The sequence below is a fragment of the Xyrauchen texanus genome, chromosome 21 (genome assembly GCF_025860055.1).
Source record: "Xyrauchen texanus isolate HMW12.3.18 chromosome 21, RBS_HiC_50CHRs, whole genome shotgun sequence".
In the NCBI taxonomy this organism is placed as follows: domain Eukaryota; kingdom Metazoa; phylum Chordata; class Actinopteri; order Cypriniformes; family Catostomidae; genus Xyrauchen; species Xyrauchen texanus.
This window is the reverse complement of record NC_068296.1, coordinates 37,125,799-37,149,004: the sequence shown is the minus strand read 5'-3', so window position 1 is coordinate 37,149,004 and position 23,206 is coordinate 37,125,799. Positions and strand designations below refer to the sequence as shown.

The window sequence follows — 23,206 nt, the reverse complement described above, 5'->3', positions numbered from 1 at the left end:
TTGTAGACAATTGTTTTTATTGTTGACATTGTAGATTACGTTGACTAATTGTTTCAGCCCTAGTTAAGAATGACCAAGCTGCTTTTTTCCACACAATGAAAATGGACAGTTATTCACATTCCGTACATGTAAATGCACGGTTATAATCGAGCTACTGCAGGTTTTTGCATAGTAGACCTATCTGTCTTCATCTGCCTGTCTAAGTATACATGACATAATATGAAATTTAATATTTGGAGGAAGGACATCAGCTCAAGAAGTGTTAAATACGAGTGCGCCTCTGTCTTTAGGAGTACGTGCACGGCGCTAAGGCCAATTGTGGCCTGATTAACATGTATCAATGCTGGACTAAGCCGAATTACAATTGCATTATCTAAGTCAGTTAATCCGACTTCACAAAAAGGTACGGTTTCTGTCTGACTAAGCATTTAGGCTACATGACATTCTAAAAAATATTATTTAGGGATGCGCTGATGTATCAGCCATTTGTATTATTGACCAACTTTAAACCTTCGGCATATTGGCCAAGAATATTGGCGTATCTTGTGATAACAGTCATAACAGTGAATATGGCAGTGGGAGGGAGTTCCCTCATTTCAAGCTTAAAGCAGATTTGGATTTGTGCTTGTTAAAATGGTTGCGGTGTGATCTAATCCACAGCATGCTGTCCTGCTGTTTTCACTTCAGTGCTGCTTGTTCCAAGTGGTTTCTATTGCATAAGAACCCATTTTAGTACATTTTCTACCTTGTGTTGTTCATTTTAATGACCAGGTCTTGAAGTGTGTGTGTGTGTGTGTGTGTGTGTGTGTGTGTGTGTGTGTGTGTGTGTGTGTGTGTGTGTGTGTGTGTGTGTGTGTGTGTGTGAGTGAGTTTGTGTTTTTCTGGCAGTGGAAATTCTGTGCTCAAGTGAGTTTTATGAATTATTTTTAGTCGTGTGTGTGTGAATGAAGTAATCTTTGAAACACACCTAACTGAGCTGACAGTGAAATTGGAAACAGTAGGTTGAGTTTTCATTAGCTAAAACTGATCTGTGCTTACCAAAATGTGAAACACTGCCCCAGTGACCAAAGCGTTGTTGGGTGTATGTTGTAATACAGTAAAGAGGATTGCATATTTTATAAACTTTACCCCCAGCCCTAAACCTAACCATCAGTGAAGTAAAAATGTAATGTTATAGGGGACAAGGCTCCCATATTAGCATTCAGTATGCTTGTCTGTATGTAAATAAGCTTAACTTGCCTCCAGATTCATCTGATTGACCCATTGTTTTAAAACCGGAATAATCTGCTGTATTGTATCTTAAAAACAGAGTGCTCAGAAAACAACACATTTTGTAGTGACCAAAAACATTCATCTAACACACGTGTGCATAGACCAACTGTTAAAAATGGCTAAACCAGAGAACAAGATCGCACCCTGTGTGAACGGCCCCTTATACAGACTCCCTCTGACTTCTTCTCCAGTAGCTCTTCACCCTGAAATACTTTTCACTAATCTGTTTTTTTATTTTCTTTAAATATGTCCCCATTCATTGCCTGCACTGATAACATGTTTGTTTGCACTCAGTATGTTTCTACCATGAAGGAATTCAGCCACACCTAAAACTCAAAGCCTGCTTTTGTTTCCAGAACAGTCATAGAGGTCTAACTACTTCTAGACATTCTGTTTGGAAACATTGAAGAATACAAGTTTCTAGTTTGGAATTCAAGAGCAGCAGTCGGCCCAGTAACACATACGGTTTTCAATTGACCAAAAATTTGAATCTGTTAAAACTGGACATCAAAGTCGTTTTTGCCTTTTTATAAGGTGGTTATTGCATTATTACTAAAATCTTATTTTCAAACAATGTATTTTAAGTGTTTTAATTGAGAATCATGAATTTTCAAAATATTATCATATTAAAACATTTTTAATCAATAATACCTAATGAATATATAAAGTGAGGCAGTAACCAATATTTAGAACTCTGAAAATAAAACTTACAGTAATTTTTTCTCATTATAATGTGCTTGCTTTAAGTGTGACCCTGCTTGTTAAAGTTCTTTACCCGCATTTTAACGCTGCAAGGGATTTACATTTACATTTATGCATTTGGCAGACGCTTTTATCCAAAGCGACTTACAGTGCACTTATTACAGGGACAATCCCCCTGGAGCAACCTGGAGTTAAGTGCCTTGCTCAAGGACACAATGGTGGTGGCTGTGGGGTTCGAACCAACAACCTTCTGATTAACAGCCCTGTGCTTTAGCCAGTACGCCAGATGCAAAAAACTTGGCATCATACTATTACTGTTTTCTCAACACCATAAAATGAAATTATGCGTTTTAAGGAGGGGAAAATTCAGCGTTATCCCGCCTGACTGAAATTGCTACTCAGTATGATACCTTATGAATTTACAAGTGAATTGTCATTTTTACACAACTTACACATAATTGATGTTCATAATACATTTTTATGTTATGCAAAGGGAGTCACACTGAAAATAGTTTTTTCAAGGAAATGAATTGGGCTACGCTGTAAAGAAACCTTGCTGCTCTTTGTTTGACAGTGGCATCTAGAAAAATCATCAAAATGTGAAAACTGTACATATACATATTAACTGTTAATGATGAATAATTATATCAATATTAAGCATCTAGACAAATGAAAACATTATGAATATGGTGCATTCTCTTTTGACACAAGTTTAAAAATGTAATAACTAATAACGCACTGTGTACGATGAAGTATGCTTAATAACATGCTTTATTAAGAGAGAAGTTTTCATGTTTATTAAGGCTTTATTAATGTGTAATGATGCTACACTTAATATAAAATGTGACCCAACAGTGAATAGTTGACAAATTATCCAAATAAAGCTGAAATCTGTATAAAAGAATATAATGTCAAACATAACGGATGAAATTATGGGCTAACAGAAAATAACGGTTATCCTATATGACAAAATTGTTATCCGGTATGTGTTATCTCAAATGACAGGATTTTACTACATAGTGTACCAGTGAGCAAAAGGGTAAATTAAACACATTTTAAGAGAAACTTACTAACCTTTCACCATTGTTTGGTGGTCCTTCAGGGTCTTCCTGATTGTGTAACATCCTGTCTGATAATGTATCAAAATAAAATGCCCCTGAAAATTGCTCCAAATTGCTTGTTATCCCGGATGACATTGGCTGACTGCCAGTTTTGGGATAGAATGCTCCAAAGCATAATAAACAACTGGATGGCATATTGTTTTAAAAATTTCAATATATTATTGGCAACAATCAAACAATAATGTCTGTAGCAGAGATTTTAGGTTTAATTAGATTTTTAACACTTTTTGTAGCTTTTTTGCATTTGACCATGATGTCCGGACTGTTATCCGGTATGACATTGTGTGACTATAATGTCTAATAATTCTTAAACCCTAATTACATGTTCATATCATTTGATAAACCTATATTAATAGATTAAAAAAAAATGTTTTTATAAACAGTTTCCTGATTTTTACTCCATAAAGGGGTTTGGACATAAAAATTGCATGTCACGTCATTGGTCCAGTCACAAGTTTAAGCAATAACCCTTAAAAGCCCAACGTGCCCCATAAATGTATAGTATTTCAAAAATGAAAATTCTGTCAATTTACAGATTTTACCATTTTATGACTTCCTTATGTGGAACACAAAAGCAGGGCTCTACACTAACATTTTGTTTAGGAGCACTCATGCTCCTTTTTGGCAGTCAAAAATGTAGGGGGACAGTTTGTGTTCAGTGCATTATGCTTAACTATCTGTTAATGCGATATTTTTAAGATATCCGTCATTTACCAAATGAAAAACATTGACCACTAATTCAAAATACAGACCATAATTTTGACAGATATAAACAAGGAAGAAACTCTGCTTAAACCATCTTTACTTTGTATGTATGCTTAGGGTATGAGCGCTGTCAGCCATGTCAGTGTGAGAAAATGGCACTGTTAATGCAAAACATTTAATTCAACTCGTAAATGCATTTGAAATGCTCGCACAGTATATTCATGAAATGGAAAACGTTTTATGAATACACCGTTCTGTCTTTTCAGTAAAATGACAGTTGATAGTGACTCAATTTAATGTTAAAAAAGGACCCACATCTCCATGCATCTTCTGCTTCATATTCAAAGTCTTTAAAAGGCATACAATTTGCTGAGAAACAACCTGAATTTTAAGACGTTTTTCACCACAACGGAGGTGAGGTATTGGTTTCCACAATCTAATATCAAGACTGTATTGCTTGCCTTAGCAAATGCCACTAATAATCACCATAAATAATTCTTCTGCTAACTGATATGGGTTTTTAGTCTAACTGTAGGATGTTTACGGTTGCCAAGCAATATAATGATCAAAGCTTTGGACATTAAGAAGTGATAAAATAGAATTAAATTAATGTGCTGTCATATGTGGCTCATCCAATCAAATTTTAGTCAGAACCAGTGTTAGGTACACTGTGTGTGTGTTTGAACACAGCCATAGAAACCCTGTTTAATGACCTTCAACTGTCTTAAAAAAGACAAGCAAATCATGTGTTCCGCTTTGGTGGGGTTGGAGTCTCTCTGAATTATGAGAAAACGCATAATAAGTGCGTTTCCAGTGCTCACAGGTCTGACTGACTGACTTGGCTGTCAGAAACACTTACTGAATGTGAAAAGGAAGGAAATTAAGTACGTGTGTGCGTGCGTGCGTGCCCAGGACAGAGCTGAGGTTTTGTTCAACATTTTTTACTTTATGTAATGAGAGGTTTGTGAGATGTAGGGCTGCTGCCAGCAGCTTTTATGATGGTTGGAAAGATTCTGTCCCACATAAAAGTCCAGAATCATCTGTGTTACATCAACAACCCTTAAAAATCTCTCGGAATCTGTCAAGAATTGGAAGTTTCCATAAATGTTTTAATGGACTGGAGGAGCTGCACATATCTTAATCCACAATATTGAATAATTAAATTCAGGAAGTCTTTCTAATGTCTGAGGATTATGTAATTGGTGGTTTTTGGTAAACTATTACTATTGGTTATACTTAAAGGGATAGTTCGCCCAAAAATGAAAATTCAGTTTTTACCCTGATGTTTTTCTAAACCTGTGTGACTTTCTTCCTTGGAACACAAAAGGAGATGTTCATCAGAATGACCAACTTAGTCACCATTCTTTTGCCTGCCATTACATTTCGTGCACCATGGAGAGTTCTAGCTTTTCAAAGTAACTTTTGCACATATGGATGCATAGAGAATTGAGAATGACTTGGCCAGTCTAAAGAACAAATGCAAGAAATAGCAAAAGAAAGAAAGAAAGAATGAACAAATAAGAAAAAAAAATCCAAGAACAAATGAATGAACAAACAAAAAAAAAACAAAATGGAAAGTATGAGCGAATGAATGAAATATAATGAATTAAAGGAAAAACGCAAAAAGATGAACAGAAGTGCAAATGTAAGGAAGTATGAACAAAAGAAAGTACAAATGAAAAGAACAAAACATGAGCGGAAGAAAACGAACAAAAGAAAGAGATGGAATGAACGAATGAATGAACAAAAAGAAAAGTAATGGAAAGAATAAAGAAAAACAAACAAAAAATGAAAAGGAATGAAACAAAGAATAAATTTACAAAAGAATGAACGTACAAAAGAAGGTTCAATAAAAGGACTAGAGAATAAATTAACAAAAGAGCGAAACAAACAAACAAAAGGACAAACTTTAGAACAAATAAATGAAAGAATGAATGAAAGAACAAACAAAAGAACAAATAAATGAATGCACGATCGAAAGAATAAACAAAGGAAAGCACGAACGAAAGAACAAACAAATGAAATCCCAAGCGAACGAAAGAACAAATCAAAGCACGAAAGCAAACGAAAGGAAAAAAACAAATGAAAACACGAACGAAAGGACAAACAAATGAAAACACGAACGAAAGAACAAACAAATGAAAGAATGAATGAATGAAAGAACAAACAAATGAAAGAATGAACAAAAGAACAAACAAATGAAAGAATGAACAAAAGAACAAACAAATGAAAGAATGAACAAAAGAACAAACAAATGAAAGACTGAATGAAAGAACAAACAAATGAAAGAATGAACAAAAGAACAAACAAATGAAAGACTGAATTAAAGAACAAACAAATGAAAGCAGGAACGAAAGGACAAACAAACAAATGAAAGCACGAACGAAAGAACGAATGAATGAAAGAACAAACAAAGGAAAGCACGAACGAAAGAACAAACAAATGAAATCCCAAGCGAACGAAAGAACAAATCAAAGCACGAGCAAACGAAAGGACAAACAAATGAAAACACGAAAGAACAAACAAATGAAAGAATGAACAAAAGAACAAACAAATGAAAGAATGAACAAAAGAACAAACAAATGAAAGAATGAACAAAAGAACAAACAAATGAAAGACTGAATGAAAGAACAAACAAATGAAAGAATGAACAAAAGAACAAACAAATGAAAGACTGAATTAAAGAACAAACAAATGAAAGCAGGAACAAAAGGACAAACAAACAAATGAAAGCATGAACGAAAGAACGAATGAATGAAAGAACAAACAAATGAAAGCACGAACGAAAGAACAAACAAACAAATGAAAGAATGAACGAAAGAACAAACAAATGAAAGACTGAATGAAAGAACAAACAAATGAAAGAAGGAACATACAAAAAAGAACAAACTAATGAAAGTGAAAGAACAGACAAAAGAATGAAAGAGAAAGAAATAACAAACGAATCAAAGAATGAAAGAGAAAGAACAAACAAATGAAAGAATGAACGAAAGAACAAACATGAAAGAACAACAAATGAAAGCACTAACGAAAGAGAACAAATGAAAGAGATAATAATCAAAAGAACGAACAAAGAATATAGGAGACAACGAATGAAAAAAAAGGATCGACAAAAAAACGAATTAACAGAAGAGATGAAGAAATGAAGACTAGCAGAACATTTCTCCCATCCTTGACACACACCGTGTGAGAGATCTCAGCAGCAGTCACTTGTCCTGAATGAAGCTGTAGACTGTGTTATTCACTGTACAGAGAGGGCAACCTCATCACAAGACTGGTTCACAAGATGGTACCCAGCTTGATTATTAGCAGCAGAGAGAGTCTGATAGCACATAAATGCAGTCTGATGAGGTGAAGCTGTTATCATGATGGGCCTGCTGTCTGTGTCCAGTTCATCACACCAGCCATTCGTACACATGTCTGACCACTAGCCCGATGTATCTCTCTCTCTCTTCTGTTGTTTTGTGGTCTTCGGTATGTTTTAAGACTGATGATGATGTAGCTCTAAAAAGATCTTGTGTTTCTTGATATAAACAACCAAACAAATAGATTCAAAATGTTTAATGCAATAAGTAAAATACATCATAAATCGAAAGGCATTTTGTCTACACTGTTTTTCAAGAAGGCTCCATTTACGTCTGATATAATGCGTTTTCAATGCCTCTTGTTAATGGGGCATAAATTGATGTAAAGAAGAATCATATATAGTCATTTTTATTTACATGTACATTTACATAGTAATAAATTACAAAGCAATAATTACCAATATGTATTTTTACGAAAGCAGTTTTGAATTAAATCAATGAAATTGACAGTTTGAACTAATTCAAGCACATTTATCCAACTTACTAAGTCTAGCCATTTTTGTTACTGAAGTTTAAATAAACATCCAACTCATACTCTTGAGTCCTGAGACAATAAAGTGAAACTAGTCTAATGGCACACTTCAAGAAACATAATGGCCATCGTTGCTTAATGTCGCTTAATTTTACATCGCCAACTAAGTCATCATGAATATTCCATAAATCACCCAACCCTAGTGTTTATAGACAGATTTATGTGACTAATTGCTTTTTTCTTGTGGTCCTACAGGAAAGGTGTGGGTGCCCAAACAGAAGCCAACCGAGTTGCATCAGATTGAAGTCACAACCCTTGACCCGGAACTGGAAGAGGCACTGTCCAGCGCTACTGACATTGAACTGGGTGATCTGGCAGGTACAGAAAGAAATCATGCTATAAAGCAGGGGTGCCCAATACGTCGATCGCGATCTACCAGTCAATCGCAAAGGCAATGCTGGTAGATCGCACAAAATGTAAATGTACTTTCGTTAAATTTTAATAAAAATAAATATAATGTCTTTCCATCTTTTAGTTTCTGTCTAACTTGCACTTGACGAGTAAATATTGACCAGATCAGGTTTTGTTTATTCAGTTGCCATGACAACTGTTTGCTCATACGCGCCTTCCAAGGACTTCTGAGAACATAGCGCGAAATTGCGATGCTACTGCCCGGATTAGGCAAAACTGAATGGAATCGGACAGTTTTGCCTAATCCGGGCAGTAGCATCGCAATTTGTTTTGCCTAATCCGGGCAGTAGCATCGCAATTTCGCGCTCCGTTCTCAGAAGGCCTGGTTCAATATTTACTCGTCATCAGAATAAGGTACCCTGGCTATTGTAATCTATTGTGCTGTAGGTGTTTTGGGTTTAGATTTAAAACTGAATGATATCAACATTGAACATTATTATATATTTTTTTATTAATTAGAAAAAATGAATACATGCAGTAGTCCCAACAAGCATTTTCTTATTTTAAATGAAACTGTTTTTTAGTTGGTAGATCTTATTGAGTTGGTCATTTAAAAGTAGATCATCACACAAAAAAGTGTGGGCACCCCTGCTATAAAGTAAGCTAGAGACAGACTCCCAAACAGAGGAAGCTCAGAGATAAACAAGAGTTACAGAGGCTTTGTTCAGAATTGCACGCTTGCATAGGGCTCTTACTGTTTCTGCAGGGAATAGTATCTTCTCTTTTAACTCATTATTTCTAGTGTTTTCTGTTGTTGTTTTTATCATTTTACATCCCCTCTTTGACTCTGGGAGTCTGAACGCCCATGCTGCATCTATTCACAGCCTGAGAAAACAGCACAGCAAACACATCCTCTGTCTCTTTCAGCACGCTATTTTATTGCTTCTGGCTGCTCGCCCTCCCTACACGCCCTCCCCTATTATTTTAAGCAATGACTATTTCATTTTTTTTAGTAGCCGAATATCACGCATGCATATTAAAATATGAAAATAGTATTGAGGTCATTAAAAGTACTTATTTTGTATGTATATTTTAATGTACAGCATGTGTGTATATACTGTAAATGTAACAGTTTGTGTTTTGTTGTTCATTTAGCTATTCTTGGAGTGAACACACTGGTGACAAGCACACAGAGTTACGAGTACACCGGTAAAGACGGTTATAACAGTGAGTTCATTCTCTTCCTCTTGTAGTGGAGATCATCACATCTCAACATTTGTAACACACATCCATTCATATGCTTTTGGAATCTCACACTAATGTGACACACAGTTAAAGCTTGTTTGTGAATGAATTTCTGTTGTAGATGTTGTTATAGGAGAGAAAGTAAAGCCAGTTTTTGATGAGCCACCGAACCCCACAAATGTGGACGAAACTCTACAGCGGATAAAATCTAACGATTCCTCATTAACTGAAGTCAATCTCAACAACATAAAGGTAAAGAGACCCAGTTAACTCCACTGAATGCATTAAAATACTGCTTTTTATGGAAAAAAAGCACTAGTTTCACTAATTGAAAAATAAACACATAATATGGTTGTATATTGGTGAACAAATATAAATGTGAACATTTCATTAAAAATTATGTTCATTATAAATATTAACCTTCCAATGTTCAGTTCCAAAATATAGTTGTTGTTGTTGTTGTTTTTGTTTTTTTTATTTGATCTTTATTATGCGACCGGTAGTATTCAGTCCATAATATTTTGCATTGCAAATTCACCTCTAAAGTATTAGTGGCTAAAATTCGGTTGGAAATTCAACCTATTTTTAAATTAAAGGAATGGTTCACCTAAAAATAAAAATTGTCTCATCATTTACTCAAACTCATACCATCCCATATGTGTGTGACTTTCATTCTTTTGCTGAACACAAACAAAGATTTCTAGAAGAATATCTCGGCTCTGTAGGTCCATACAACATGAAGCTCAAAGAAGCTCAACATGCTCATAAAGGCAGCATAAAAGTAATCCATACGTGGTTAAATTCATATCTTCACAAGCAATCTGTGAAAGGATCAATATTTAAGTCCTTTTTTACTACAAATTGTCCTCCCTGCCCTGTAGGTGGCGATATGCATGAACAATGTGAATCACCAAAAAAAAAAAGAATGTGAAAGTGGAGATTTATGGCAAAAAAAGGACATGAATATTGATCTGTTTCAGAAGACATGGATTTAACATCAGAGTCATATGGATTACTTTTATGCTGTATTTATGTGCTTTTTTGAGCTTCAAAGTTCTGGCCACCATTCACTTATAGTGTATGAACCTATAGAGCTGAAATATCCTTCTAAAAATCTTTGTTTGTGTTCAGCAGAAGTCAGTCAGTCACACATCTGGGATGGCATGAGTGAGCAAATGATTAAAGAATTTAGATTTTTGGGTGAACTAACACTTTAATAGCGTTAATTATTTTAGTAGTGTAAATCAGTGTGCTTTTTATTTTTCCAAAGACATTTGTCATTAATATACTTCCATATGCTTGCACATTGTGAAAACTCATGACGTTTTTAATTGATTTTTGTCCTCCAGTCTATTGATTTATTTGTATTTTTTTTACATATGAGCCAGTCAGATCAAATCCTTTTCTTCCAGAACATTCCAATCCCGAATCTGAAAGAGTTAGCCAAAGCCATGGAGAGGAACACTCATGTGAAGAAGTTCAGTCTGGCTGCCACCAGGAGCAATGACCCTGTCGCCGTGGTGAGGGACATGATACAGTTCATATCTTGACTTTAAGGCCATGTCTTGACTTTAGGGCAGAGTAGCACTTAAGCAATGAAAACTCTTAAAATCATGGCTCTGAAAACCAGATAAATTCAGTGGAATTGCAGTGTTTGTCTAGTATCTTTAACCAGTTTCTGAACCGAAAGTTTGCTGTTGTTTTGCCATCACTGGTGTTTATGCTGGTGCTACATATATCATTAACTATAAATGGGATTTCTTTAACCTCTGAAGAAGGTTGTTTAACCAGTTAACTTCTTTTCAAGTTCGTTCTTTCTAAATGTGGTTACTTGTGGTTACAATGTGGTTATGCAGGCGTTCTCAGATATGCTGCGAGAGAACAAGACCTTAAAGAGTCTGAATCTGGAGTCTAATTTCATCACTAGTACAGGAGTAAAGGCTCTGGTAGAAGCTCTGCTGGACAATGACACACTCTCAGAGATCAAGATCGACAACCAGGTACAAACACACAACATTATTTAATATCAATACATGGTATCCTTTTTATTTCATAAGTAATAGAAGATGAGCAAAAGGAGACATGCATCAGCTGGCACTAGCCTGCACTATAGAGCACAACAGTCTGCTTCCAAAAGTAAAAATCCCATTAATTTTTTCCATGCGGGAATAGATTTTTTAAAAGATAACTATAAAGACAGACCTACAATGAGCTCCAAAATTGTTAATCAATGATAAATGCTCCTGTTGAAGCTATCAGTCTTTGTTATTTGAACTTAATTTTTTAAAACTTCATGTCAAATAGCAGAAGACCTACAATACCCATGATTCTGAAAGAAAACAAAACCACCAAACCTTCCAAGATGCACTATTATCAACAACTTAAAATCAGTAGTTTTATATTTTTCCATCGTTTTTAATTCAATTACATCATTTGCAACGCTTCATGGGATTGCACTTAAATCCAAGATGGCTGATAAATTGGCACTGTTGGGATCTATTGAAAACTACATTTAATTTGTTACTTTTATTCCCATAATAAGTCAGTTATGTGGTATTGAGTCCTAGAGAGTTAATGATCAATTAATAATTGATGATAATTTAATCAGTTAAGCTTATATATTATAAGTTTAAGCACAAATTCAATACTAGCATATGAAAGGGCCAAAATACTGTCTTTAGACTTTAGTCCGCTTAGATGCCACATTTATTTTTTCACGATTGAAACCTGAACGGCTTGTGAGTGATAGACATACGGTATAGTCTGTTCAATCTAAATGATTAAAGTCACATCTAATTATAACAACCCCATTTTTCATAGGAGTGTTTTTTTGTCTGCTTCAAAGCAAGTAATATTTCAGTTTTAAATGTTTAACTGTAAACAATAATATCAACATTAAAATAGAACAATATGACTCCAGCTCTGAATATCCCCCAGTCATTATCACACACAGTTGATGCCCAGGCAAGCTCAAATCATCAGATTCATCCACCAGTAGAGCAGTGCACAAACACGACTAATGTAAAGTGTTCTTCCACAAATTGCTTTGCAATTTTACGTTTCAACCACAGATGCCGCTAGAGAGCACAAAGTTGCGTAGTGCAGGTTCAATACAAGTTAAGCTCAATCAACAGCATTTGTGACAATGTTGATTACCACAAAAAAAAAATATTTTTACTAGTTTTCTTAAAAATAAAGCAAAACTCTGTGTTACAGTGAGGCATTTACAATGAAAGTGAATGGGCCAATTTTCTGAGGCTTTAAAGGCAGAAATGTGAAGCTTATAATTTTATAAAAGCACTTGTTTAATTCTTCTGTTAAAACTCATGTGTTATTTCAGCTGTAAAGTTCTTTAAATTGTCATTTTTTTTAGGGTTTGTTGACTTTACATCGTCATGGTTGTAAAATTAGATATAACTTTACACAGACATTTTTATTACACTAAAATCATGTTAACACATATTTTTTGTCTTATGGCTATACTTTTGATATAGTGAGAATTTTCACGTTTACAGATTGTCCCCATTGACTTCTATTGTAAGTGCCTCACTGTAACCTTGCTTTTTTTAAAAGGAGGGGCAAGTCAAATACATTTTTGTGGTAATCAACATTTTGCCACAAATGTTGTCTGTTGAGCTTTACTTGTAGTGAGCACAGAATGTTCCTTTAATTGATCTTTAATTTGAATATCAATCAAGTAGGAAAACGTACATGCCGTAATTGCATCATTCTGCATCTCGTATAAATATGATTAATTATTTGTTGAAATGAGTTAAAACGCTGTATGCAAGACACAATGCAAATAAATGCAAATGTTATTCATAGTGAGTGTGTGTGTGCATATGTAAGCTCATGTAATAGATATGTTTCTGACGTGTGTGTGTGTTATTATGTCATCAGCGTCAGCAGCTCGGCACATCAGCTGAAATGGAGATCGCTAAGATGCTGGAACAGAACACAAGCATTGTGAAGTTCGGGTACCACTTCACTCAGCAGGGTCCTAGAGCCCGCGCTGCTGCGGCCATCACAAAAAACAATGACCTGGGTGAGAACACACTTCCTCTCTCTCTCTCACACACACACTCTGTGAACAAGAGTTACTCTCAACAGCCAAGAGGCAAGAGTTTGATTTATGAGAGAGGAGGGGCTTACTGTGAGTCAACATTGGTCATTTCCTGTTCAGTAAATAAATTCTCCTTCAGGGCTCCACGTCCATTCTACGCTCTCTGCTGTTGCCATGGTGAAATTAAAGGGGCCACATGATGTAAAACAGATTTTTCCTGCATGTGGGAAATTAAAAGAGTTTGTTGAACCATATTCAGACATTCTCAAAACTTGCTCCTCATTCCACACAGTACATTTATTGGTACTAAACATCAAAACGAATCATTACTTTATTAATGTTTGGGTGTTTCTGTATCTTTGGGCACTTTTAGAAGTGTTGACTTCTAGAAAGTAAAGTCACGTAAAAAAAAATGTATGCACAATTATTTCTTTTTTTTGTCTACTAACAATGTCCAACCATGGCTGTGCATTTATAATAGGTCATGTAAATTTCCAGCACATGTTAAATTCTGTATTGTTTTATAGAATTCTGTGGTAAAAATGACACTGATAGAAAGGAATTATTTACATTTTTGGAATAAAATGGCTGACATCTTTGTGTTGCTTAGCCTAATTTTATAGCTAACATTTTATTGATCTTAAATACACTCAATAAAGTAATATTTCCATTTCAATATTTCCAATATTGAAAAATGTATTAAAATCATTTTCACGCAATAATTAATGAAATCTCTGTTTACATTATCATAGCTTTAAACGTGTAATAATTTGTATTTTTATCATGGATTTTTATAGTTTAATATTGAAAGTCAGTCTGGGGCAAGGCAAACATTTTAATCTATAAAAATAAATGAAGACGTCAAAAGTTTCAAAGTCAGTTTCAATGTGACCTTCATTTCAAAGAATTTGAAATCAGTTTTTTTATTTTTTTATTAAAAATAACCGCTGGAACATGAAAATGCCCGACGTTAAAGAAACACCCATGTACATGACTGCCACATCTACACATCAACACCTATTCAGTGTTCAGTAACACAAGTATTCTGCAGGGATGTTATCATTCATTTCACATGCAAAATGCAGGTTAGCCAATCAAAACAGTAGTCATTTACATGTACAGTGGCAAGAAAAATAATGTGAACTCTTTGGAATTATCTGGCTTTCTGCATTAATTGGTCATAAAATGTGATTCATCTTCATCAAAGTCACAAGTATAGACAAACACAATGTGCTTAAGCTAACAACACACAAACAATTATAATCTTTCAAGCCTTCATCGAACACATCCCTTTATACATTCACAGTGCTGTGGTAAAAGTAAGTGAACCCTTGGATATAATAACTGGTCAATCCTCCTTTGGCAGCAATGACCTCAACCAAGCATTTCCGGTAGATGCGGATTCACCTGCACAATGTTCAAAAGGATTTTTGGATAATTCGTCTTGACAGAACTGCTTCAGCTCAGCCATAGTTTTAGGATGTCTGGTGTGAACGACTCTCTTCTGGTCATTCCACAGCATCTCCATTGAGTTAATGTCTGGGTTCTATCTGGGCTTCTCCAAAAGGTGGATTTACTCTTTTTGAAGTCATTCTGTAGTGGAGTTACTTTGATGTTTTGGGTCATTGTCCTGCTGCATCACCAAACTTCTACTGAGCTTCAGCTGGCACACCGCCACCCTGACATTATCCTGTAGGAAATCTTAATGAACTTGTGAATTCATTTTTCCCTTGATGATGGCAAGTGGTCCAGGCCCCGAAGCATCAAAGCCATCCCAAATCATGATGCTCCCTCCACCGTTCTTCACTGTTGAGATGTTTAATTTTTTTTTATGTGGTGCTCTTTTTATACCATACGTAGTGCTGTGTGTTCTTCACCAACAAATTAGTTACATCAGTCCACAAAACATATTTAGTATTGTTGTGGAGTGTCAAGTTGGTCTTTGTCAAACTTCAGGCATACAGCTATGTTTTTGTTGGAAAGCAGCAGCTTCCTTCATGGTGTCCTGCTTTGGACATCATGCCTGTTTAATGTTTTCCATATAGTAGACTCGTGAACCGAGATGTTAACCAGTTCCAGTGATTCCTTCTTTAGTCTTTAGCTGTCATTGTAGGGTTCTTTTTTACCTCATTGAGCATTCTGCAGTGTGCCCTTTGAGTCATCTTGGCTGGGCGGCCACTTCTAGGGAGAGTAGCCACAGTACTAAATCATCTCCATTCTTAGACAATGTGTCTAACTGTGGACAGATGAATATTAAAGCTCTTTAATATAACTGTAACCCTTTTCAGCTTTATACAAAGCAACAATTTTTGATTGTAGTTCTTCTGAGATCTCTTTTTTTGCGAGGCATGGTTCTCATCAGCAGATGCTTCTCATGAATAGCAAACTCAAAATGTTTGAATGCTTTTTAATTGGCAAAGTAACCGTAACCCACACCTCCAATCTCATTTTATTAATTGGATGCCAGTTTTGCCAACTCCTGACTCAAATTTAGCTTATGGGGTTCACATAATTTTTCCAACCTACACTGTGAATGTTTGAAGGATGTATTTCCTGCATTGTTCATGGTACTTAATCTGGTCTCTCTCTCTCCCTGTGAAGTTTGGATATGTCTCCTGCCCTCAAGACTTATTATATTACCACAGACTGTTTTACACGCGTGTAGAAGCACTATTCCAGTGTCACACGCATCTTTAGGTATTAGCGTGAGAGCATGGGGTTTGACCTTTAATCTCTGATGTTCTGCATGTACTTAACGGCACATATGGGAAAGACTTATAAGGTAATGTTGTAATGAATGTGTGTAGTTTTGTTGGAGTGTTTGTATGACTCACCTGTACATTGGACAAGGTTATGCAAGTCTGATAAGTTATCAAATTCACACTGCAGTCAATTCAGGCGTTGTCTGGAAATGAACAAGACATCACTGTTTAAAGGGGCAGTGTTTGAAATTTCTGTTTAAAATAATGTACACTCACTTGAAATGACAAAGCTAGTCACATCAAGCTGCTTTATTCTTCAGACATATGATGTTGAACGCACATTCACGAGTGCCATAAATCAATAGTCCTCTAATTATTGAAGGCTTTCACTCATGGAATAAATCTTGGGTATGATTTTCACAAAAAATAATCCACTACAAATTACTTCTCTAAAATGTGTAATCAGATTACTTTATGGATGGATTTTATTGGAAAGTAATCACATTACTAATTACTTTAAAGTTACTTTCTAAAACACCTTTCAAATACGTTTAAATTTTTACTCCCAAGAAATGTACTTAAAAGTAATTAAGTTAATTGAATGTCAGTACCTTTAATCCAATTACAAGAATTTACAATAATAATGTTTTGCTACTTTTTTTACTTGATTACTTTTTAAATCAGATAAATTTTTATTTTACGTGTTTTTACGTCGCTAGGTGTCAGTGCAACATAAACACAAATATTACTGAGCGTACCTTTATTTTGAAATTTCGTAATTGTGTGAAGCTGTGTAACAGGATAAAGGTTTGACTAACACAAGTTTGATTCATTAAGCCTCTTAAATGAGCAGATCTTATTATCGGTTCTCATAGATCACAGCATGTTCACACGGTGTGTTGATACTGAGCGCTGTGAAAATTAAACGATTACTAACACATGTTTTCCTCTCTTTCAGTGCGGCAGAGGCGAGTAGAGAGGGACATGTAGACTATTCTGTATCTCTCTCTCTCTCTCTCGAGTATTGTGCCAAACCCTCTGAGGCTGTTTTACCTGAAGAAGGGACACAACTGGATATTTTCCCTATCTATTGTTAATACTCAATGATCTTATTTTGTCATGTAATATTTTTGTTTATTGTCATTTGTTTTTACCACTGCAACTTCTTTTTTTCATTCCGTTTTTGCAAATGTAAAACCTTTTTTGCTCTTATCTCTTTAAAATTTCTTTAAAACAAACTGGTTTAAGACAGTTACACACATGTGCTAATGGCTGGACTGGGTCAGAACCTGTCACCCACATTGACTCTGAACAAATCTAGACTCAACTTAACTGGATCTGCGGTGTTCCCTGCTAAATGTGAGCTTAATCTAGATGTGTTGAGTCTGGGTTTGAAGGAACACACACTGAAGTATCGGCCAGTGAGAGTGTTGCTGATCGTAATGGATGCTCCTTAGAGAATGTGATCGACACTTCAAAAACCTTTGATTTGAGTGTGTAAGATGATTGTGTGGCTGTAATTCTATCAGCACTGGCTGTTTGTGGATGTCGTCAGGCAGCTTGATCTCTTGAGTTAAATACCGTTCATGCGCTTTTTCCAGGAATAGAGGTTTGTTCTAGAACTATCAGTTTACAAACTCAAACCACATCACATCTACATTAACATGCACAGCAAAACATCTTCATGGTTTCCTGTAAAAATATCCAAAACATTCTTAAAACCAGATCAGCTTACTTTAAGCAAAATTATATTGTAATATTTCCCAATGGGGTTAGAAAAATAAACTTGATTTAAAGGGAAAATAAGTTAGTTATTTTTTTACCCTATTGGCAAATTTATTATTTTTTTTTTTTTACATTTTAAGCATAAACCAAATTGTGTTCGATTTCCTGAAAACAAGACTTCATATTCTGTTTTACAAGTATTTTTTCTTCTCTCAATCCTTTTTGGATGTTTTTACTGAAAAATAAGTCAATAAAAAAAAAAAGTGTAGTCCCATGTTCAGCAACTAAGAAATTTTCTCACTGCAAAAATAATTTTCTAAATCAGTACATTAAAAAGAATTCAGATTTGCACATTTCAATTTCATAACAAAATTCCATCAAATTGAATTGAATCATTTTTAATAAAATAAAATGTTAAAAACGAAACATCACACAATTCAGTTGGAATTTTGTTATGAAAGTAAAATGAGCAAATCTTAAAAATAGGCTAAAAAACATTCAATGTAGTTTTGTCTTTTTTTTCAGTGAACGATATGCAAACATCCTAAAAACTAGTGAAATGTAATTGAGAAGCAAATTGCATAAGATATTAAATATATAATATGTTAATTAGCTTGATTTCAGATCATATAGGCCTATCTTTCATTTGTTGAAAACAGAAATCTGGCCATTCTCCCCTTCGTTTTAAGCAAAGTAAAAAAAACAACAACAACATTGTCTATTTTTAAGATCAACATATTTCAGTTTTATAACAAATTTCTATTCAATTGAATTAAATAATCTTTAACTAAATGTAAGATTAAATATCTTTAAAAGCGTTTATTACAGTGCTTGAAAGGAAGTACTATACATTTTTGTCTTATTTGAGTGAATCTGTTATTTTACTTTATTTTGTTGAAGATTTCTCAATTAAATTTTATGGAAATTTGTTCTTAAACTGAAATGCGTAAATCTTTAACATAGGCTTAAATATTTTTTTGAGAGTAAATCTGACTACATTTAGTTAAATTTCTACTTAACTGTTTTGTTAAAAGGGAAAAGTTCAAAGTATTACTACAGTTTTACACGTGCTGGCATGTCTGATGCAAATGTCATCGTCAGCATAGTACACATGGACTGTCGCTATACGGCCTGATTTTTCTAGACTCACAAAGTCCTTGTCTTTGAGTGTCTCCGGCACATGCACCTGCCATTGACTGTACTAAAGAGTACCACAAGCACTTGTAATGCATATGGGTCAAATACATCCCCATGGGCTCACTTAGAAGTGTAGCAAGTGGGAAAAACAATGTATACCCTAACCTTGTGAAAAATAAGCTTCGTTCACTGTATTCTGTAATCTTTTTTCTTGTTTTAAGGATGTTTAGATATTTTACTGAGAAAAGACAAAAATACTGCTTTTTTTTTTTTTGCAGTGTATCAGTTTGTATTGTAAAATTCATGCCTGTTCCAAAGACACAAGCTACTATCAGAATACAAGTGTCAGTGGAATTACAGGGCTAAATTTGGATCAACGACCCATTTTCATCTAATTTCATAAAGACATGGAAAGCAAAACTCATTGTAGATCAGTACTAATAGGAACTTTGGCCCATTTGACACTCAGGTGTGTAACTAAAGCATCTGTGCAGGTTTCAGGTCCAAGGTTGACGTTTCACATATGGCTTAAAAACAGCAGACTTCTAAATTGTTATTCGCACCCAGTAATGCACTAAGGGAGATTTTTGTTATTTTTCTATGTAATGTTGTCATCATCTGTAGATTGAGAGGAGAGTATCTCGACTGTAGATAAATCTGAAATGGCTTATCTAATACCATGCCAAAGACTAACACCTAAATTCTCTGTAGCTGTAGCTGTAGCTGTGGTCTGGTTGGAAGTAGGGGTTTTGGTTTCATTTATTTACGTTTATTAAGGATTAGTTTGTGTAGGATCTCTGCGCCTAGAGGCAGAGAGAATATTTTAAGCACTTAACCTGTGCTGATGAGGAAAATAGGGAACTGTAGTTAAGAAGTGAGAGAGGCTAGAGAATCGGTTTAATCGTAAATAACGACCAATTACGTGATGCGCGGTCCTGATGAGGGGGTGGCCCTGGTGTATACAGAGCACCCCACACACACATTCATGCATGCATGTAAGGCAAATCTTTATCTTCTAAATCTATCTAACATACTTTCAAAATTCATCTTTATTGCTTTGCATTTTCTGTGAGCTTACACGTCCTGTGAAGTTCATTGATTGTGGACACGTGTAATATAGAGCACAGAAGCGCATTTTCAAGAAAGGTGGTGAACCCTCTCTTTTAGAACAATGTACGACATCTCTGATTGAGCGATCTGAGCATGCCCTGTATGGATTATATAGCTGGATTACATAGAGGAACATGCTTCTAATGCAAATGTTTGGACCAACTTCCTCATTTTCTATTTCTCATGTGGTTTTATTGTATTTTGTTCTGTTGACAGAGCCTTGTGTATCAATTGACTTTGTCCTTTATTTTTCTTTGTGAACAAATGCTGAATTGAATGAAATTGTGGGTTTGTGATTTTTCAGGTTATGGTTCATGTTGCATTCCATGTTTAATTGATTATGGGTTTAATGGTTCATGCTAAAGCTTGTATTCGTAAGCAGGAGCTCTGATGTCTTAACATTTTCATTTGAAGTATCCATCTCAAATCCTCTTCAGAGGACTCCACACATATAAAGATCTATATATCATTTCTTGTACACGCCTCTTATAATGCTGAAATTTTGTATGTTAATACTGTGTGTCTGGACTCCAAAAGAGGAAATCCTATTATGTACTGTTAATAACACACAGCTCTGTAAAATGTCAGACGTCCTTAATAAAATGTATGTTTTTACAGATACACCCATTTATTTATTTTTTCTTTAACCCTGATACATGAGATTGGTACAGAAGATCCATACATTAATGGAAGGAAAAATTAACTTACTCTCAAGTAGACCTCACTCAAGTTTAAGTTTTTTTTCACTGTAGATACAGTGAGGAAAATAAGTATTTGAACACCCTGCTATTTTGCAAGTTCTCCCACTTAGAAATCATGGAGGGGTCTGAAATTGTCATTGTAGGTGCATGTCCACTGTGAGAGACATAATCTAAAAAAAAATCCAGAAATCACAATGTATGATTTTTTAACTATTTATTTGTATGATACAGCTGCAAATAAGTATTTGAACACCTGAGAAAATCAATGTTAATATTTGGTACAGTAGCCATTGTTTGCAATTACAGAGGTCAAACGTTTCCTGTAGTTTTTCACCAGGTTTGCACACACTGCAGGAGGGATTTTGGCCCACTCCTCCGCACAGATCTTCTCTAGATCAGTCAGGTTTCTGGGCTGTCGCTGAGAAACACGGAGTTTGAGCTCCCTCCAAAGATTCTCTATTGGGTTTAGGTCTGGAGACTGGCTAGGCCACGCCAGAACCTTGATATGCTTCTTACAGAGCCACTCCTTGGTTATCCTGGCTGTGTGCTTCGGGTCATTGTCATGTTGGAAGACCCAGCCTCGACCCATCTTCAATGCTCTAACTGAGGGAAGGAGGTTGTTCCCCAAATCTCGCAATACATGGCCCCGGTCATCCTCTCCTTAATATAGTGCAGTCGCCCTGTCCCATGTGCAGAAAAACACCCCCAAAGCATGATGCTACCACCCCCATGCTTCACCGTAGGGATGGTGTTCTTGGGATGGTACTCATCATTCTTCTTCTTCCAAACACGGTTAGTGGAATTATGACCAAAAAGTTCGATTTTGGTCTCATCTGACCACATGACTTTCTCCCATGACTCCTCTGGATCATCCAAATGGTCATTGGCAAACTTAAGACGGGCCTTGACATGTGCTGGTTTAAGCAGGGGAACCTTCCGTGCCATGCATGATTTCAAACCATGACGTCTTAGTGTATTACCAACAGTAACCTTGGAAACGGTGGTCCCAGCTCTTTTCAGGTCATTGACCAGCTACTCCCGTGTAGTTCTGGGCTGATTTCTCACCTTTCTTAGGATCATTGAGACCCCACGAGGTGAGATCTTGCATGGAGCCCCAGTCCGAGGGAGATTGACAGCATTGTTTAGCTTCTTCCATTTTCTAATGATTGCTCCAACAGTGGACCTTTTTTCACCAAGCTGCTTGGCAATTTCCCCGTAGCCCTTCCCAGCCTTGTGGAGGTGTACAATTTTGTCTCTAGTGTCTTTGGACAGCTTTTGGTCTTGGCCATGTTAGTAGTTGGATTCTTACTGATTGTATTGGGTGGACAGGTGTCTTTATGCAGCTAACGACCTCAAACAGGTGCATCTAATTTAGGATAATAAATGGAGTGGAGGTGGACATTTTAAAGGCAGACTAACAGGTCTTTGAGGGTCAGAATTCTAGCTGATAGACAGGTGTTCAAATACTTATTTGCGGCTGTATCATACAAATAAATAGTTAAAAAAATCATATATTGTGATTTCTGGATTTTTTTTTTTAGATTATGTCTCTCACAGTGGACATGCACCTACGATGACAATTTCAGACCCCTCCATGATTTCCAAGTGGGAGAACTTGCAAAATAGCAGGGTGTTCAAATACTTATTTTCCTCACTGTATATATCACTATTGCAATGGTAATTTTCACTAAAAAAGTACTAGTAACTTAACTATTTAAGTTTTAATGGTTACACTTTATTTTTACAGTACATGTATACTTTCAGTTTACTTACAACTGAGAAAGAAATATATTAAAAGAGTAATATCAGATAACTACTGTACTTGATGTACTTAATATGGATTAAGGTTAGGCTTAATATCTAATAATTACTATAGTTTTTGTAATAATATAGTACATAAATGTAGAACAGGACTGTAAAATAAAGTGCTACCGTTTATTATATCTATATTAAAACTGTAGTTTTTACCAGTACTTATTGAATATTTGTAATAATTACTTAAAATGACCACTTATTAAAATGAGTAGTCTTTTCAAAAAGTACCAATGAAACTGGAAAAGATACTAGTCTCTATTGGATTTGTATGTAGTAAGTAAAAAGGAGTACTAATAAATTGTCATTTTATTTTTTGATAGTTTTTTTTCTGGGAAATATTGAGTGTATGATATCTATTCCAATTTAATTAGTAATTATAGAATATTGAATATTTCAGCTCTTTAGGTCCATTTAATGCATCTAAATGGGAACCACAAATTTGAAGTTCCAAAAAGTGTATAAAGATAGCATAAAGTAATCCATAAGACAGTGTTTAAATCAATGTCTTCAGAAGCAATATCGATATTAAGTCCTTTTTGTTATTATAAATTCTCCTCCAGCACAGTTGGTGGCGATATGAAGAATTTGAATTACCAAAAACAAAAGAAGAAGAATGTGAAAGTTAAATTGGAGATTTTGGAGCTTTAAAATTTTGGTCAC

General features: G+C 35.2%; 1 protein-coding gene across 1 annotated transcript in view; it reads left to right on the top strand.

Moving 5' to 3' along the window:
• LOC127661522 (tropomodulin-2-like) overlaps positions 1-18,455 on the top strand; it is a 44,068-nt gene extending 25,613 nt beyond the window's left edge. The window contains exons 4-10 of the mRNA XM_052152260.1: positions 7,893-8,015; positions 9,204-9,275; positions 9,415-9,545; positions 10,706-10,813; positions 11,150-11,293; positions 13,194-13,338; positions 17,017-18,455. Coding sequence (XP_052008220.1) covers positions 7,893-8,015; positions 9,204-9,275; positions 9,415-9,545; positions 10,706-10,813; positions 11,150-11,293; positions 13,194-13,338; positions 17,017-17,048 — 755 coding nt within the window. The 3' untranslated portion in view covers positions 17,049-18,455. The remainder of the gene's footprint in view (positions 1-7,892; positions 8,016-9,203; positions 9,276-9,414; positions 9,546-10,705; positions 10,814-11,149; positions 11,294-13,193; positions 13,339-17,016) is intronic.
• The last annotated feature ends 4,751 nt before the right edge of the window (positions 18,456-23,206 follow it).